Source organism: Notamacropus eugenii, chromosome 6 (genome assembly GCF_028372415.1).
Source record: "Notamacropus eugenii isolate mMacEug1 chromosome 6, mMacEug1.pri_v2, whole genome shotgun sequence".
Classification (NCBI taxonomy): domain Eukaryota; kingdom Metazoa; phylum Chordata; class Mammalia; order Diprotodontia; family Macropodidae; genus Notamacropus; species Notamacropus eugenii.
Genome location: NC_092877.1, coordinates 70,449,098 through 70,468,778, shown reverse-complemented (window position 1 = coordinate 70,468,778; position 19,681 = coordinate 70,449,098). Strand labels below are relative to the sequence as shown.

Sequence of the window (19,681 nt, the reverse complement as noted above, 5' to 3'; positions counted from 1 at the left end):
ATTGAACAAGTCAAAAATGAACTCCCTAAAAATAACCTCCAGGACCAGATGGATTTACAAATAAACTCTGCCAAACATTTAAATAACAATTCCGATACTATATAGACTCTTTAAAAAAAAATAGGTTAAGGAATCCTACCAAATTCCTTCTATGACACAAATAGGGTTCTGATACCTAAACCAAGGAAAGAAAAAAATATATAGACTAATTTTCCTAATAATATTGAGGCAAAAATTGTAAATAAAATATTAACGAGAAGATTATAGCAATATATCACAAAGATAACACACTCTGACGAGGTGGGATTTATATCAGTAATGAACATCTGGTTCAGTACCAGAATAGCTGCTAACCTGAGGAGTTTTCTCAAAGGGAGTTCCTCACACCAATGAAATCAGAAATTTCCTTGATAGTTGAGAAGAAGAGTACCTTGTTTTTTAATTAAACTGAGCTACAGGCTTAAATTTTGTTGTTGTTTTTAAATCACTTCATAAGCCCCGGTACACCAGAATTAAACCTTTCCTTTTTTGAACCTATTAAAAATTAAATAAACATTACAATATTCTCAGAATTGAAATATTTTGGCCCAAGGCTGTGGCAAGATTTGGTTATTCGGTTTAATTCAGTAATTCAACATTAAGTACTCCCTCTGCATGTGACGAAGTAATATGAAGTGCCCTGGTGTAATAGAAGTTTTTGGAAGGAAGAGGGCTTGGTTGGTATTGTTTGTAAGTTGCTAGTAACCTCTATTAGCTTTCTTCTCTATGAAAAGGGAGAGAGGAAAAATTTGAACTCTATAAAAGTAATTATAATAATATCTTTAATTTGTTTAACATGATTTTTAGGGTTCTTTTACACACACACACATTCAGATATTTTAATTCACCATTTATATATGGAACTTTGTTAGACATTGTGAAGGAAGATAAGCTGAATGGTGCAGCAGAAAGAACAGTAGAGTAAGAGTTTGGGAACCCAGCTTCAAATCCAACCTCTGCCACTGGAATCTTGACTGAGTCACTAAACTGTCCTCGTAGTTAGTTTTTTAGTCCATGGTGTGGTGGATAGAGCCCTGGAACTCTACATAAATTCTCAAGAGAGATAGCTTTGTATCTCTGGGAAGGTCGTTTAACATCTGAGCCTTTGTTTCCTCATTTGTAAAATAAAAGAGTTGGACTTTATGGCTTCTGGAGCCACTTCTAGGTAAATACAATCCTTTTACTAGGTGATTTCTTTTGCCTACCAGTTCTAATAACCCATGAGTCTCTAACTGGATGAGTTGTAAAGTTGTTTACACCTCCAGCATTCCATGATCACATGCATAGTAGTATTCTAACTGGGCTAGGAGAGACATGCAAGTACACTGAACTCATAGAATTGTAGAATTTGAAAGCTGGAAGGGACTTGCACACATACACTAAGGAATCTCCATTAAATAGTGAACTAGCAGGTGCTAGAAGACCTCCAAGGGAGACCCACCATCCTCAAGCCCATTCCACTTTTGGACAGCTCCAACTGTTAGGAAGATCTCCCAACATCACGACTAAATGAATTCCTTCACAATTTCTACCTACTGTTGGTTTTTCCCTCAGGGGTTAAAGTCTGATCCCTCCTCCTTATGACAGGGTTTCAAAAATCCACCATCAGCTATCACATCCCATCCTTTTCCTCTCATATGTCATGGACTCAAGGGCATCCTAGCTGCCCTCTGGACATCCTCTATCTTACCAACGTTCTTCTTGAACTGTGATGTCTGGAATTGAAGACAATACTTCAGAAGAGTTGTAGTGAAGGCAGAATACAATGAAAACTATCATCTTCTTATTCCTTTAACATAGTTCAAGATAGCATTTTTGGCTGCTGTCTTGCTGAGATACATACATATACATGTACACACACACACACACACACACACACACACACACACACTGGTGGGCTTGCAGTCCACTAAAGCCCCAGATGATTTTGAAAACAACTGCTGTTCAACCATGTCTTCCCCATATAATGTTCCATCAGAGACAGAAGACCTGGGTTTAAGTCCTGACTGCCAAAAAGTCAAAGTTTTAAGAGATCATCTTGTCCAATCTATATCTGAACAAGAATTCTCTCTACAAGCTACAAGATCAGTGGCTAACCAACTTTTATTGAAAGACCAACTTGGGTAAAGGGGAACTTACTACTTTGTGAATCAACCCACTCCATTTTGATACATCTTTAGGAAATTTTCTTTAAATAAAACAAATCTGCCCCTTCAGCTTTCACCCATTGCTCTTACTTAAGCCTTCTCATGTCCAACAGAACAAGTTGAATCCCTTTTTCACATAGCAGCACTTCAGTTATTTGAAAATAAAATTAAATCTCTTCTCCAGGTTAAACATTTCTAGTTCTTTCAAATGATCCTCATGAAATATGATCTAAAGGCCCTTATCCTAGTTTCTCTCTGCTCCTTGCTCCTCAGTTTAGCAATATTTATTTTAAAATATACCCAGAATTAGAGTACTCTAGCAATGTTGTGACCAGGACAGAGCAAAACATCTCTCTCCTTGCCTTCTCTTTGGACACTATGCCTCTCAATGCAGCATAAGATGGAATTGGCTTTTTGGGTTGCCATATTACACTAAATAACCTTGAGTTTGCATGGCTAATTCTCATTGAACCTTGTGTGTACAAAAACATCTGGATCCTTTTTTCAGAGAACTGCTGCCTAGTCATGACTGTCCGGTCTTGTACTTGTGAAGTTGGAGAGGGAGGTGGAAGGAGTGGGTTGTTCCCAAATCTAAGACTTACATTTATCCCTATTAGATTTCATCTTATTAGATTCAACTCAGTGCTCTAACCTGTCAAGATGTTTTGAGATCTTAATCATTTTTCCATATGTTATTGAGAGGTTTGATGACAAAATGGATAGGGCACTGAACCTAGAGTTGCTAAAGGAAGTATTTATTATCCCATAGCTTCTTAACAGGCTGTCAAAGACACTATTGTTTCCTAACTTGACGATGTGAAGCATGTGGCCACCAGAGGTCAGTCTCACTACAACTTTTGGTGACTGATTTTTTTAGTAGAGTTAACATTATTTTCTCCTTTAAAAAGTTTTTGTGGTTTTTGCTGTTTTTATGAGAAAACAGAAGATCTTAGTCTTAAATCTAATTAAAATTATTATGCTTACACTCTTGATCCTAATATTTTGAGGAGGGAAATGTAATCTCTGGTATTTAAAGCCTTTTCCCATGCCTGGAATGTGCTTTTTTCTTGAATCCCACATTTTAGAGTCCCTAGTGTCCTTCAAAGCTCACCTCAGATTCCACCTCTTACATGAAATCTCTCTGATGTCTCTAACGGTTGAGTGCCTTCCCCAAAAAAAATTACGTTCTACTTACCTTGTGTGTGTACGTTGTATTTATTAAATATGTACATGCTGCCCCTGATAGAATGTAAGCTCCAAGGACTCCATTTATGGTTTTCTAGCCTCCCAAGGCGCAATGCCTGATACATTGTGAGCATTTAATAGATGGTCCTTGATTGATTTATTAATCTCATAATAAATCATAGAAACTGGACACTCAGTTTTCAAACTTTGGTAGAAAAAAATTTGGTTTCTAGATCTCAAGAATTAGCCTATTTGGAGAAATGAAACTTATATACAATAAAAAAAAAGTTAAGAACATTTAAGAGTGAATGTTTACCACTTTCCTTAAATTTTGAAATATCTATTTTTCTATAAATATATAGACTCAATAATATTAAACTGGGGATGACAAAGTGAATGTGTCTAATTAAAGTGTTAAAATAGAAGAGTTGTATACATGAAAATATGTCAAGAATGCTAGGGAGAAACATAAGATACAAATCACTTGGTGGAAAAATACAGTTTCCACCATATATTACTTTTATCTCTATGATATAGCAATACAAAAATTAAAAAAATTAAAATACTATTTAGTAAATCATTGAAGACAACATTAACAGTAGGTAGGACTATTGAAGGTATGAAAGGACGAGTTAAGAAACATAATGAGTGGTATATATCATTTTCACCTAGAACTATACATTAACTTCATGAACTAAACCTTACGGTAGTTTCTATGAATGGTATCTTTGCACTGATTTTAGAGTTTTTATATTTTTAAATTCAATTTTATTTTCAGGTCCACATTTTTTCCTTCCCACCTCCCCACACCAGCTCAATCCCACTGAGAAATCATGAAAAAAAACCAAAAACCTGTTACAAACATGTGTAGTCAAGCAAAATGAACTCCCTCATTGGCCACATCAAAGAAATGTGTCTGTATTTGCACTATAAGTCTTTCGCCTTCTCCCTAGATAGAGTCACTCATCTGAATTCATCATCTTTCTTCCTGTAGGTGGGCAGCATATTTCATCATGAGTCCTCTGGAATTGTGGTTAGTTCTCATATTCATCAGACTTCTTAAGGCTTTCAGAGCTATTTGTCTTTAAAACAGTGTTGGGGTTTTTTGTACAAATGGTTCTCCTGGTTCAACTCACTTCACTGTGTACCAGGTAATACACGCCTTTCCAGGTTTTTCTGAAATCATTCTCTTCATCATTTTTAATAAGACAGTAACATTCCCTCACATTCGTATACCATAACTTGTTCAGCTATTGACCAATTAATGGATACTCCCTCAGTTTCAGTTCTTTGCAACCACAAAAAGAGCTGCTATAAATACTTTTATACATATGGATCCTTTTCTTTTTTCTTTGATTTCTTTGCGGTATGGATCTAGTAGCAGTATCTCTGGTTCAAAGAGCAAGCACAGTTTAATACTTTTTGCATATATTTCCAAATTGCTTTCCAGAATTGCTAAACTAGTTCATAGTTCTACCAACAATTCATTACTCTTGCTATTTTCCTATAATCTCCTTAGCATTTGTCATTTTTTTTGTCCATGTTGCCAGTCTCATACGTTTTGCAAATTCCTGACCTAAGTTTCAATCTGAGCAATATATCTATGGCCATACTTGAATAACATGCTTGTCCCTGTTTGGAAGTTTAAATAGGCTGCTGCCACTGTCAGTCAGCGGGAAGTAACTTTTAAAAGTAACAGAACTTTAGACTCGCCCTTTCTCTAGGGTTCCTGCCCTGAAGCCACTGACAGCTTCAGACAAAGCTAGAGTATAGAACTGAAGCCCTATCCTGCTCTGGGATCAGAGATCCTGCTCCTGTTTGCTTCTGAACTTGTTGCCTAGAACATAGCCTATGGCCTGTTTCCACTTTCCTCTACTAGGCACAGTTCCCCTCCTCAGTTTGTCCTGGATCTGGGACCTGAAACTGAGTAGTGAGTGGCAGAGCTGTGAGTTCATACCTATTCCCACACTCTGTACTAGTTTAGGGGAGAGCTGAGGTCTATCCTCTTTCAGTCCACTGGAATCCCTGCAGCATGCTTTGGGCCAGACCCTATGCCCAGTGTCCACAGACCTCTCTGTCTATCTATGCCAACTTGGGATAGAAAAATGACTCACACTGATTTTTAACTTGAATTGCCCGATTAAGACTCAATTCATTTTCTATACCTTTGTGGAAGAATTGTGTGGAGGGAGCAGGGCTAGCCTTTCTCCTTGCCATCTTGACTCCCTAAACTTCTATTACATATAATATTAACAAAGGCTACTCTGGTCTTCACTGCCCAGAAGACAGGTAGGTTAGATTTTCCTCCTCCCTCAGGGTTCGTTGGTGCCCTTGAGGGCAATAGGGAAGACTAGACTGCCTGCAAATGACTCCAGTCCCCCCTATGATGTTCCTGCAATGGTAGAAGGGGTCCTTTTCACTCCAGTTCCATTTAGCCCCTAACAGCAAGATTAGCTTTGACACAGAAATGTTTACTTCAATTGAAAATCACAAACATACCAACTTACTCTCTCAACATGTGGGAGACATAATACTCCTTCTCCCCTTTCACCACTTCAGTATGGAGAAGAGAAGGGGATTAGGTTCAGAGCTTAGCTCAGTTCTCGTAGAGCACAATTCCAGTTCCAAGTCCAACACTGAGATTGTGAGCCTGGGTAACTGGAAGGGTATGGGAAACTTGGTGAGTAATAGGGAAATTGGGAAGAGGGGAGGGTTTGAGGGAAAAGATAATAGGATGTATTTTAGTCATGTTGAGATTGAGATGCCTATGAAACATCCAATTTAAGAAGTGTAAAAGGCAGTTGATGATGTAAAATGGGATAGAGATTGTGACTGGATCTCTAGATCTGGGCATAATCTGCATAGAGATGATAATTAAACCTGTGAGACCTGATGATGTCACTGAGACAGTATGGAGGGAAAAGAAAAAAGGACAGAGTTGTAAGGGACATCCATGGCTAGTGGGCATGACCTGGATGAAGATCCAGCAAAGGAAACTGAGAAGGAGCAGTCAGAGAAATAGAAGAACTAGATAGAATAATGTTTTACACACACACACACACACACACACACACACACACACACACACACGAAGAGGAGGAGGAGAAAGTGAGAAGCAGTGTCTAATTATATTTGATAATTAAAAGATCATTGTTGACTTTGGAGGGAGCAGTTTCAGTTGAATAATGAGCTAGGAAGCCAGATTGCTGAGGATTTAGAAGTGAATAAAAGGGAAATGGAAGCATCCTAGTGTAGGTAGATTTCTCAAGGGAGCAAGGGTTTGAAATGTAGAGTACTATATAGTGTTGAGTTGATGTCCCCAAAAGTTTGAGATAAGGAAAGGAAGAGAGTATGACTAGTGCAGGGATGATGTCCTGAGAAACAGCTAAGGCAGTAAAGGAATTGAAGATCATGATAAGGCCAAATGACAAGGATAGGGGTCATAAGATATTGGGAAATATGAAATGACAAGAGATTGTGATCAGATGAAGAAATTTTGGAGATGGAAATGGAACTTAGGTGGGCAAAGGTCAAGTCAAAGGTATGACCATTGCTAGGTTTAGCTGAGGGGGAATGGAAAAGTAGTTCATGAGAACCGAGTAGATCGAGGAATTGGGAAGTGTGGAAGCATCAGAATGCATGCTGAAGTGCCCTAGTATGAGAGCAGAAGTTGTGGTAGAGAAGGAGGTACTGAGCCAGACACTGACTTCATTGAGGAAGGAAACACAATGTCCTGGGCTTTGGGAGATAATAGATACCAGAATCTAGATCAGGAAGTAGTCTTAGAAAGCATGAACTTCAATAAAGAGGTTTCTGAATGATGATGGTGGAGCAAGAATGGACGCAGCAGTGGAGAACAAGGAATGTTCTGACTCTCATACCAGGATCAGTAAGTTCAGGGGTAGAAGGTGAAAATCCAAGCTAGACTGGAAAGGACAGCTATGAATTAATTGTATTTAGGAGGAAACCATGTCTTAGTGCCAGAAAAAATGGAAGGGAAAAGAAAGGTTTAAGATGAAAGCAAGTTATATTTATTTCTTTTTAAATTATAGAGCAGGTGTTCCAGATGACTCAGTGAAAAGGGTATATAGATTGTGAAGGGCATGGGATAGGCTTGAGGTGAATGGGAGTGACAGAGTCAAGGGATAATTGGGTTTAGGGATCAGGGTTTGTACTTCAGTAGAGAGGGGGGGATTACATCATTGGGATGGAAAGGGCATTAAGGGCTGAAAGTATGCTAACTGTTGGAGAATGAGACCAGGCAGAATATTAATAGTTGGAGACAGGTCTATTGAGGGAAGCAGGACTTTAGGCTGTTAAGGTCTGACTTAACTGGTAATTGGTAGTATGTCTATGAAGCCTGGGAGACTGGCCTTACAGTAGGCAGGAGCAAGTGGTGGTATGGTTAGGAGAAGTCAGAGCAAGAAGCAGGAGTTGGCAATGCTAGGTAGAAGGGTTGTTGTAAAGATAAAATGAAATTATATTTGACAAGCATTTTGTAAATCTTAACATGTTACATAAATGCAAGCTATTATTATTATTATTTCTAGATATTAAGAAGGAAGAGACTTAGGGTTGTTAGACTGGTAGGAATGGGTTCAGAAGCACTGGAAAAGGCCTTGGGATAAAGGGAGGAGGGGATATTCTCTGTTTAGTGTTGGAAAGGACCTGTGACTAGAATCCCAGATTGGTGCAAGGTGCTAGTTATTCTCAACTAGTATAGTTCTGGGAAGAGCTTGGTACTATGAAGGTAGCTGTGAGGGGGATGGATCCTATAAATGTGCTAAGAAGACCCTGATAATAAGAAGTTAAACACAAGGGAGGGCTCAACATAACACATGACATTTATTATGTAGGCTTTGTTGAAATTGAAATTTATTGCTATATATTTTGAATCCTCTTATGTTCTGCTGTGGACATGACATGCCTTTTTTTTTTCTTTTCCAATTTTGTATTTGTATTTTAGTTTATAATATATTTCTTTTCTTTTCTCTGTCATGTATTTAAGTCTATAATAAAAAAATACAAAGGCGGTAGGAAAGAAGTTTACTAACAATTGGGAAATCAAGAAAGTCTCTGTGTAGAATTTGATACTTGAGTTTTGAAGGAAGTAAGGGATCCCATGAGGCATAGTGTTCAGGGAGTGCATTCTGTTTGTCGAGGATGGCTAAGTCATGGAAACAGGAGATGGACTGCCATAGATGAGGAACCAAAAGAAGACCACTTTGACCAGCTCTAAGGTTTCTATGAAAAAAATGGGTATAATCATACTTGTATAACCTACCTTACATGGTTATAAGGAAAATGCTTTGCTGATGTTTCAGTGTTATACAAATATATTACTATTTATTACTAGAAAAATAATCATAGCAGGGCTGGAAGTCTGTAAGAGAACCCGCATTGGCAGTTTCCCTGTTCAGTACCAATTTGATTGTAACTATCAGAAGAAGCATAAAAACAGAGAGATGTAGACTTGTACAGGGTATTTGAAACTGTGATGGAGATTCATCTTGGGATATGTCAAAGAGGATTTCTCTTCAATGGTGAGGCATTCCAAATGTTCTTATTTTTACTTGTTTACTGTTTCATCAAGTCCTAGAACTACTGCAGAGCATTCTAGAAGAGATCTATAACCATTTAAAAGAGTTTGGTCTGAATATCAAAATAGGAAATACCAAGTGGATAAAAAATGTTCACTTACTAGATTATGATGTGTGTGAATGGACAACCTATCCAGTTTTTCCATCAGTATCTAAATCTGACTTAAATAGCACAAATGGACAATGAATTGAGCCCAGAGTTAAACCAGAGAGCCCAGAATGGAATAAACTGTTTCTGGGAAATAGAAAAGCTCTTTTAATGATCCCAAAGTTCCCATGGAACAAAAGGTCAGTCTTTTATAATACCAACATTCTACCAGGGTTGCTTTTTACCACTAGTACATGGAATACAACAGTTTCCTAAAAATTAGCATCACACAGAGGGCCATGGAGAGATAAAGGGAGGGTGGCAGCAGGCTACAACATATACCCAGTGAGGAACTTTGAAGAAGAACTGGAGTAAAAGATCTCATTGGGTGTTTGATAGAAAAAGAAGATAGGCTAGTCATGTGGTGAAGGCAAGGGATGACAGGTAGCCAGCCTGGGTGCTCCATTGGTACCCTCAAAACGTTAGGAGCTACTAAAACACTATTGATTAGAGAAATGAAAATTAAAACAACTCTGAGGTACCTTCTCACACCTATCAGACTGGCTAATATGACAGAAAAGGAAAATGATAAGTGTTGGAGAAGATGTGAAAAAATTGGAACACCAATTTATTGTTGGTGGAGTTGTGAACTGATCCAACCATTCTGGAAAGCAATTTGGAACTTTGCCCAAAAGGCTATAAAACTGTGTGCACCCTTTGATCCAGCAATACCACTACTAAGTCAGTATCCCAAAGAGATCATTCAAAAGGGAAAAGGACCCACATGTACAAACATATATATGTATGTATGTGTATATGTGTGCGTACATACATCTTTTGGTGGTGGCAAAGAATTGGAAATTGAGGAGATTTCCATCAAATGGGGAATGCCTGAACAAGTGGCAGTATGTGAATGTATATGGAATACTACTGTGACATAAGAAATGATGAGCAGGTGGATTTCAGGAAAACCTGGACTTACACAAACTGAAGCTGAGTGAAGTGAGCAGAACCACGAAAACATTGTACATAGTGAGGGCAACATTGTGAGATGATCAACTATGATAGACTTTGTTCTTCTGGGCAATACAACAATTCCAAGACTCATGCCAGAAAATGCTATCTACATCCAGAGAAAGAACTATGGAGTCTGAATGCAGATCGAAGCATACTGTTTTTATTTTTTTTTGTGTTTTGTGTTTTTTCTTTCTTCTTTTTTTCCCTTTTGTTCTGATTCTTCTTTTACAACATGAGTAATGTGGAACTATGATTAGTATGACGGTACATGTATAACATATCAGATTTCTTGCTGTCTTGGGGAGGGGAAAGAGAAGGGAAGGTGGGAGAAAAATTTGGAACTCAAAATCTTATAAAAAGAAAATACTATTAAGTGGGGAGGGGAAGAAAAAATGTTAAGAGCCAGAAAGGTATTCAACATGTTCAATGAACCCCTTGTGATGAACTTAGAAAAGACATGAACAAGAGACATGAACAGGATGGGAAGGCATGGCTGGGTGACAATTTGCATTATTGTAGGAAACTCCCAAATGAATAAGCTCACAGATCCATTTGGGTTTTTGAGGGAAGGATTGGAGAAAGCAAGCACTGTAGGAAGGGAGGGCTTGGGCAAAATCATTTAACTCTCAAAAGTCTAGGCAACTCTCTAAATTGCAGAGTAGTTGCTGCTCTCTATAGAGAGAGGTTTTCCCTTGACAGTTCTCAACTCTAATAAAATTAGTCTGGAAAAAATAATAATATTGCATTGCCTGTTGATATGTAAAACCTCAGTATGAATGTTATAACATAAGGACATATGTTTTTTTTTCCCCTTTGAGAACAACAAATAGAATTGCAGATAGTGTTAATGAAATATTGAAGATGGTTAACACGCATTTTAATGAAAATAAACATGCAGCTCCAGGATGGTTTTTGTTGGTTTTTTTTGTTTGTTTCTCACAAAAAAATAAGATTTTAAAATAAATTAAACATGCCACTAACCACTAGACAGGGAGATGAGGAATTTAAAATGCATAAAGAGGTATTTTCAGACATTGCTCAAGTGGGAATTTGTTTTGCTAGACTATACAGCTCTATATCAAGAAATTTAAGTTTTGTTTTGCTCATTGAGCAGGGCTAAGGAAGTGGGAGAAAGAGATTAATTTTAAAACAACTTGTTGCTTGAAAAATAAAATAATAACTACATTTAAAAAACAGCCTCAAAATCATAGAACATTATTTATTTATTTACATCTGGACCTGTGGTTTCATTGATTTGAGGAACTCCTGTTTTGGAAACAATCTCAATGGATTCAGATCAGGAACTTGTTTGTAACCAATAATTTTATAAGACTCTGGGACCCTGAGAGATTATTTGTCCATAGTCAGTCACATAGCTAGTGATAATATTTAATATAAATTTTGGACTTTAATAAGGGCCAAAGCTTGAATTAAGAAGAGTCTGGACCTAATAGTCTCCCTTTTTATATTAAGTAAACTCAGAGAATGCCTTTTGCCAGAGAAGCAAATAGGGCTGACTTAGTAAGTTCCTTAGGAGACCCTTTTCCTGGCATCTTAGTGATAAGGAAAACACAGATGTCCTAGGTTGTAATTTCAATTGAAACTTTGTTAAAGGTACCCTTTCTTGTGTCAATAGGAGGCCTGCCATCAGAGTGCTGGAATTTTCTCCTTATCTTATGTCACAGAGACATATGCTACAGAAAAGAAATTCACACAACTTGGAATTATAAAACCAATTGACACCACTTTGTTATTTGTTTTACTAAATTTACAATTTGTTCAACTAAGAGAGTTCCTTTCTCATGGTAAAATGTACATAAGCCAGAAGATTTCTGTACCGGGTAGTCAGATAATTTTTCTGATTCCATAGTGCATTATGTTACTGTTTTCTTTAAAGGGAATTAATTAAATCATAAAATGTATGCATTTAGCCTGTTGCCTTCTCTTTAACCAAAGTTTTCAGGTCAACACTAGGATGTGTCAGAGACAGGTTTTCTGTATTCCAAGTTTGACCCCATATTCTCTTTGTCACACTGCCTCAAAGAAGGTTACTATTATTAATAAAAGCAGTCCTTTCTCTTCTACTCCCCCAGTTAAAACTCTACTGCAGGTTTTCATCACCTCTCACTTGTCTCCCTGACCCAGATTTATCTCCATTGCAAATCATCTTCCACTCAGTTACCAAGGTAATGTTTCTAACACATTGGTCTGACTATGTTATCTTCCCTACTCAATAAATTTTACTGCCTCCTGTAGCAAGTAAGCTCTGGTTCACTGCCCCAGAGTTAAGGTGCTACATCTCCACTTTAGAGTTCTAGGGATACCCCTGAGAACTTTGGAATGACTTCTCTAACGCTTCCTGTTTGAGTTGCCCCCACTATAAGCTACCAGAGTAAGTAACCAGACTCTAGTTCCATTTAACCACTCACGATATCAATTAGCTTTTTAAAAGGGTTATTTACATTGAAGATAAAGCAAAAACAAAAATAGAAATATTTTTCTTTAATAACTTGGGAGCAAATTCTTTAAGTGGATTCAGACTTAGAATTGCATGGTACTGGTTGAACAAAATTCAGGTCCAAATGTGGCATCAGTGATCATCAGATAAGCCCCCATCTTAGCAACTGCTGGGTTACCTAGCTTTTCAATGTTGGGCCACAAAATCTATGGTGGACTATATATTCTCTAATGGCTTACTCTCCAGATCTTTTTTTTAAAAAAAAATTATTATTTTGTTTGTTTTCAGTGTTCTACAATCACTTCCATATATCTTAGATATTTAACCTTCCCTCCCTTTACTTCCCCCCTCCTTCTCCACTCTCTCCGTGAGACAGCATGCAATCTTATATAGGTTCTACACATACATTCCTATTAAATACAACTTCACCTTAGTCATGTTGAACAGAAGAATTAAAAAGAATGAAAGAAGCCATAAAACAAAACAAAACAAAACATAACACAAAATAAAATGTTCTGCTTCATTCTGTGACCCAATTCCACAATTCTCTCTCTGGATGTAGAAGGTGAAAAATATATATTGGGAATTTTTTAGGTCCTTGCATTGCTCTGAAGGACTAAGTCTACCAGAAAAATTCCTCACATACTGTAGTTGTTTCTGTGTACAAAGTTCTCCTGGTTCTGCTCCTTTCATTCAGCATCAGTTCATATAAGTCTTGCTAGACCTCTCAGAAGTCTTCCTGTTCATCATTCCTCATAGCACAATAGTATTCCATTACATTCATGTACCACAACTTGTTCAGCCATTCCCCAATTTATGGACATCCCCTTGATTTCCAGTTGTTGGCCACCACAAAGAGTGCTGCTATAAATATTTTTGTACTTGTGGGACCCTTTCTCATTTTTATGATCTCTTGGGGATACAGTCCTAGAGGTGATATTGCTGGGTCAAAGGGTATGCACATTTTTGTAGCCCTTTGGGCATAGTTCCAAATTGCTCTCCAGAATGACTGGATCAGTTCACAACTCCACCAACAATCAGTGTTCCAACTCTCCCACATCTTCTCCAACATTTATCATCTTCCTGTTTTGTCATGTTAGCCAATCTGATAGGTGTGATGTACTCAGAGTTGTTTTCATTTGTATCTCTATAATCAATAGTGATTTAGAGCATTTTTTCATGACTATAGATAGTTTTAATTTCTTCCTCTGAAAACTGCCTGTTCATATCCTTTGGCCACTTATTAATTGGGGAATGGCTTGGCCACTTATTAATTGGGGAATGGCTTGTACATTTGACTCAGTTCTCTGTATATTTTAGAAATGAGGCCTTCATCCCGACACTTTCTCTCCAGATCTTTTGAAACTCACAGGGCTATATCCTACAGATTAATCTTCTTCCACTAGAGCAAAAGAAAGGTAAAGAACTGTATTCAAGGACCATATCTGGCCTTGGAGAGAGAGGGCCTGAGGCTCCCCCTTACAGCACTGTAGCTCTCCAGACTCTCTTATCAGAGTCAAACCAAGAGCAGAGGTCCACTGAGAAAGAGAAAGAGGCTGAGATTGACAAAGGCTTTTTGAAAGTGGCCCTAGTTCTAGTTCCCAACTGTAGTCAATCAAAAGAGGCTGCTGTTTGCTAGGTGGTTCAGAGACTGCAAGCAATTATTGAATACCTACACATGTTCCAGATACTCTCCAAAGCATTTCTATGGTATCTAAACTCTCCCAGAAGCAAGTTCCCAAGGGGTGTAGCATCAGTGGCACTCTGCACATGTGCCCGTCCTCTGCTCTACTCCCTATTAATACCAGGATCAAATATAAAGTCCCCCATTTGGCATTTAAAGCTCTTCATAATCTGGCCCTTCCCACCTTTTCAGTCTTGTTGTGCTTTATTTCCCTCCAATCATCTTATGACCTATTTGATATTTTTCACAAATCTAACTCCCTTTTTCCTGCCTTTGTACTGACTGTCTCCCAACTCAAATCGCATCCCACCTCCTGCAAGGCCATTTCCCAGTCTGACCAAATGCTAATGCATTCCCCTTCCAGATTGCTTTCCATCTACTCTGCAAATATCTTCTAGGTATCTTTTTGTTTACAGATCATCTTCCCCATTAAAATATAAGTTCTCTGAAAGCAGGTACTGGGTTGGGTTTCCCCCCCTCTTTTTGGAAATCTCCAACACAGTCCGTAGAAGGTACACAACCATAACACATAGTCCACAGAATGATACCTGAAATTTGATGCAGAAATCCTTATTTCCTTCATTTTAAAAAATCTTACTATTTTCCCCAACTTCTACTTTCCAGAAGCAGTTGTATTTTACCTGTACCTTTGTTTGGATTACACATAAGCCAACAACTGCACACACCATATAAGAATCCTCAGTTGCATAGGAGATAGAACATTTGGCTTAGAGTCAGTAAAATCCAAGTTCAGATCTGGCACTTACTTGCTGTGTGACCCTGGGCACAGGGTTTGCCTCAGTTTTCTCATCTGTGAAATTAGCTAGGGAAGGAAATGGCAAACCACTCCAGTATCTTTGCCAAAAAAACCCAAAAACAAATGGGGTCACGAAGAGTCAGACATGACTGAACAACAGCAGTCCTTCTATGGTTTTCTGGTAACTTTCCTTTGTACTCTCAAAGGGCCCTTTGATAGGCATTTTCTTCAGACAAGCAGTAGGATTTCAATGGAAGTTCTGGCTTCTGACACATAATGATAGTGTGATTGCAACCAAGTAACTTAGCATCTCTGAAAGTTTTTAAGACTGTAAGTTACATTATGTTGGTAGAGGGAGTTTCCTTATCTGATTTGAAATCACAAGTCTTGACCAAAAATATCCTTCAAGCCACACACACACATAAATAATACTTCAGTTTTTAGACCTTTCTTAGGCATTTGTAGTTCAGTTTATGCAGCTGTCTTATTATTTTTATTAGATGTTAAACTTCTTGAGGCCAGACACTAATTCTTAACGATTAATATATCCAAGAACTCTCAGATTAGGCCAAAAAATAAGTATACAGGACACTGGGTGATACCAAGGCAAAAAAAATAAAAATAAAGCACTCCCTGTCCTAAAGGAATTTTGACCTGTGTTATTATTTAGAAAAACATGACTCATCTAAATGATAGAGGTAGAAATTGCACAACATTCATATTCTGGGGGATAGAAGGGGACACATGATAACGATTAATCCAATAAAGTAATTGAGAAATGGTAAATTCAGGAAAACAGTTTCTATAGGACAGTATGTAACATTAAATATTAACCAGACACTTTATTATTTATACTTTATTAAAAATTGATTAAGTATTTGTTATTTCCTCTGGCATCAGCCACCTGAAACCACAGACAGATCTGCATTAAAAATTAGACCATTTCTGCTTTCCCTGTAATCTCCCCACATCCCAAAGTAGTAATTTAGACTAGTGAAAAGAAATCAGAGACCTTGGACCCTGCAGGTGCCCCACAGGTCTCAGTTTCTCTCTCAAATGAAGGGCTGAACTAAGTAATCTTTATTTAAATCTAACTCCAGGATTCTAAGAACCGGCTCCAAGCCTACTCCTTCAAACATGGTCGATTTTTGTTGTTCAATTGTGTCTGACTCTTCAAGCCCCGTTGGGGTTTTCTTGGCAAAGATATTAGAGTGGCCAGCCATTTCCTTCAGCTGATTGTACAGATAAGGAATTGAGGCAGAGTTAAGTGACTTGGCCAGAGTCACATAGCTATTAAGTGTCTGAGGCCAGATCTGAACTCAGGAAGATAAAGTTCTTCAGGATTCTAGGCCTGGCACTCTATGCACTGCGCCTTATATACCCGGTTATTTGCCTCTATCTCCCTCTTTATTCTTTCCTCAGTCCTCCTCCCTCTCTTTGTTCTTTGATCGTTGATCGCGAGCTTCCTCTTTTCCTCTACCCAGCCTGCCTCAAAACTGACACCTTTTCTCTGCCCCGTCGCCACGTACTGCTTCTTGCTGAAGAGCAACTCTCCTAACCCCAGCCCAGGTGAGCTTGTCTCCAAGACAGGCTGGGGGATATTCCTACGTGTCATGTTTCCCTTCTTAAGGGTCTCCTCGTACCCCACTGCATCTCTTTAATATCTCCCGCTTTTCTTCCTAGTCTTCCCTCTGGAGGATCCCCTAGGATTATTTCACCGATTCCAGGGTTGCCCCTCGCCTAAGGCGGTCACTCCCTGGCCCTGATTGGTGCAAAGGATCTCTCACCTCTCGCATTCCCTCCGGCCACATGCAGTGGCTGCCGCATTCTCTACGTGTTACACCTTTTGCTAAGCACGCCCTGCGCTCTCTCGCTCGGGGCTCCCAGTTCCTCCTCCACAGCCCCTCCCGTCTCCCTCTTCCCTCGTTTGAGGTGACCCTCGCTAGCTCAGATCCCCAGGTGTATAGGCTGCGGACCGTGGGCCGTTTCAGCACTTTATGCAGGAGGCTCCCGGGGGTGGAAGGTTCTCATTCTCGGACACCAGAGCGCGGAACCCTCGAGGCCGCGGGGAGAGACTGCTCATTTTGCTGAGAATAGTGGTCCTTCCCCAAAGTACTGGAGCCACGGAAGGGTAAAGAGAGGAGACCGCATCCCCGCAGGGGCCTCTGTCTTCATATGGTCCTATCCATCCAGTGTCCCAACTACGCGCCACGGGGGAGAGAGAGACTGCTTAAAATCCACATTAGCTCCACATACAAGTCTGGAAAGGTCCCAGCCTCCCGAGGCTCAACAGCTTTGCCTTGGGGCCCAGAATACCCAGCTCCCTGCGGCCGCTCGTGACGGAAGTTCAACCATTGGAGGAGAGAAACACGCACACACTGGAGGGGAAAAAGCGGTTTGCACATGTTCGCTTTCTCCTGGCTTTTTAGCGGAAAGGTCGGGTTCTCTGCAGAGGCACTACGGAGGAGAAAAGAGAAGGCTGCTTGGTACTTAGTACTGCCCGGAGCAGAGGGGGAGGAGACCTTGGTGCTGATGGAGGCAGGACTGCAGTAGAGTATCTATCATCTTGAAATTTGTACACTCGCGCGTCCTCTAGCAACCGCACTCCGCGGCGGTCTGAAGAATTAAAGAACCCCTAAGCCTGATGGCTTCTGCACTGAAGCCTGGGGCATGCAATGGCTCCAAAACTGCTCATCGCTGTGGCGCCGGCGGTTCGAGAGAAGAGTACACCCCGGAGATCCACGTGAAAATGTGCAAGAAGATTGCCCAGCTCACCAAGGTAAGCCAGGCGCGAGGTGGGAGCCCGACTGGATCCGAGCGGTGGATCCGAGCCGTGGTTCCGAGCCGTGGTTCCGAGCCGGGGATCCGAGCCGAAGCACCCTCGCCGCGGCTCAGGGAGCCCGGGGCTACTCGGCCAGCCCAGACCGAGTTCCAGGCTTTCTCCAGATAAGCGAACCAGGTGAAACCAGGGCACAGAAACTTTGTTTCAATGAAATGCTTGCGCTAAAAGGCAACCAACTGGGTTTAGTGGACTATATTCTCCACCCTCTTTGGGTATCTCACAATTAAGGTCAATAAGCGTCTGTCCTACTCTAATGAAAACAGCAGGTAGAAAAAAGCAAACTGCTACCGTGTGTCTTTAGCACATTGTATTTGTAGGGGTATTCCCTCCCAGTTGTTTAAAGATATTCATGGCATTGGGTTTTAGTTTTTGTTTAATATATTACTTTATGCCCCCCACCCCCAGTCCCCCTTGCCAGCTCTGCTGAAGTATTCGTGCCTAGAATATTGTGACTTAATTTAGTTGTGGATTGTTAAATATTTCATCCATCCATTCAGCAAATATTTATTGTCATTTATGGAGTGCCAAAAAATGTAGTAGGCAAGGTATTAAACATAGACCTAGACCAATAGGATTACACCCTCCCTGTACAAGTATCTTCTGTGGGAGTATAAATGTGGAAGCGCCCAGTTTAACTAATAACCTAGAATTCATGGAATTAGAAAAGACCTTGAGGGGTCACCTAGGCCATTTCCCAGACTTCATGCCAAGGGCATCACTAGAGCACTTCCAGATTGTTAGAACTCGGTCTAGATTTGACATCAGAGGACTTGGGTTCACATTCAGGTTCTACTACTTACAGCTTGAGTCACTAAGGAGAAGTCACTTATCTCTTATGCCTGTCAGTTTCCTTATCTGTAAAATGAATGAGTTGAACTAGAACTAGTTGATCTCTGTCCTTCCTACCCTGAATCCAGTAATTCTTTAAAAAAAAAAAAAAGTCACATCTGCGTTAGGTTATGAGTTCCAATGATTTAGAACCTTCTTTGTCAGAAAACCCTTCTAGATAGCTAAGCTAAATTACCCTCAATGGGCAAGAAATTTTGCACTGCCTTAGATTAGTGAGATTGAAAAACATCTAGTCATTTCCCTTCTTTTAAATAAAAAATCCACAGTACTTTAATTCATAGTGGTGTGGTGAATCGAGCACTGGATGTGGTGTAAGGAAAAAATGTTAAAATCTGGCCTCAGACTAGTTGTGTGACCTTTGGAAAGTCACTTGGTCACGGTTTGCCTCAGTTTCCTCAACTGTATAATGAGGATAATAATAACACTCACCGCCCAGGGACTGAATGAGATATTTGTTAATCACTTAGCATCTGGCTTATACTAGGTGGTTAATAAATGCTTGTTTCCTTTCTTCAAACTTTCTGTAGCTGTAAGTAGCATTGACTAACAGGTTTTCTCCAGGAGTCCCTTACTGAGGCAACCCACCTACGCAGGATTGTGCATTTGGAGACCTTAGAGGCAATCTAGTATAATCCATTCATTTTACAGATGAGAAAACAGACACCTTCCTGTTGCTTGTAGGCCACACAGGCAGTAGGTGGCAGAGCCAGAATTTAGCTCCTAGTCTTCTGACTCCAGTCCCAGTGCCCTTCCATCTCTGCCTCTTTTCCTCATGTTCTGAGTCACTGTGTGCTTCTTTTCCAGGCTCCCTTCCCCTGCATTACCAAGGTCATCCTCCTCCCAGAACAACTGCACCACAAAAATGAGACTTTCTTTTGTGCTGCCTGCTCACTTCTATTGTACTGTGTTCCTACCTGGATTTGCTCCAATCATATTCTAGCTAATTGTGACTCTATTCATGCTAATTTTGCTGTAAGTCTTAATCAAGAAGCATTTGTTAAACTCTCAATATATA

The 19,681-nt window shown here is 39.7% G+C and overlaps 1 protein-coding gene across 4 annotated transcripts in view; it reads left to right on the top strand.

Annotated features, from left to right (window-relative positions):
- The window catches only part of FAM184B (family with sequence similarity 184 member B), a 135,797-nt gene that overhangs the window by 1,527 nt on the left and 114,589 nt on the right, over positions 1 to 19,681 (top strand). For 2 of the 4 annotated variants that reach the window (XM_072620344.1, XM_072620341.1), the window contains exon 1: positions 17,053 to 17,754. The exons of 1 other annotated variant lie outside the window; for it this stretch is intronic. In XM_072620344.1, the coding sequence (XP_072476445.1) occupies positions 17,620 to 17,754 (135 nt within the window). In that variant the 5' untranslated portion in view covers positions 17,053 to 17,619. Of the gene's footprint in view, positions 1 to 17,052; positions 17,755 to 19,681 lie in introns of those variants that run through there. One more of the 4 variants, XM_072620342.1, reaches the window with a different exon arrangement.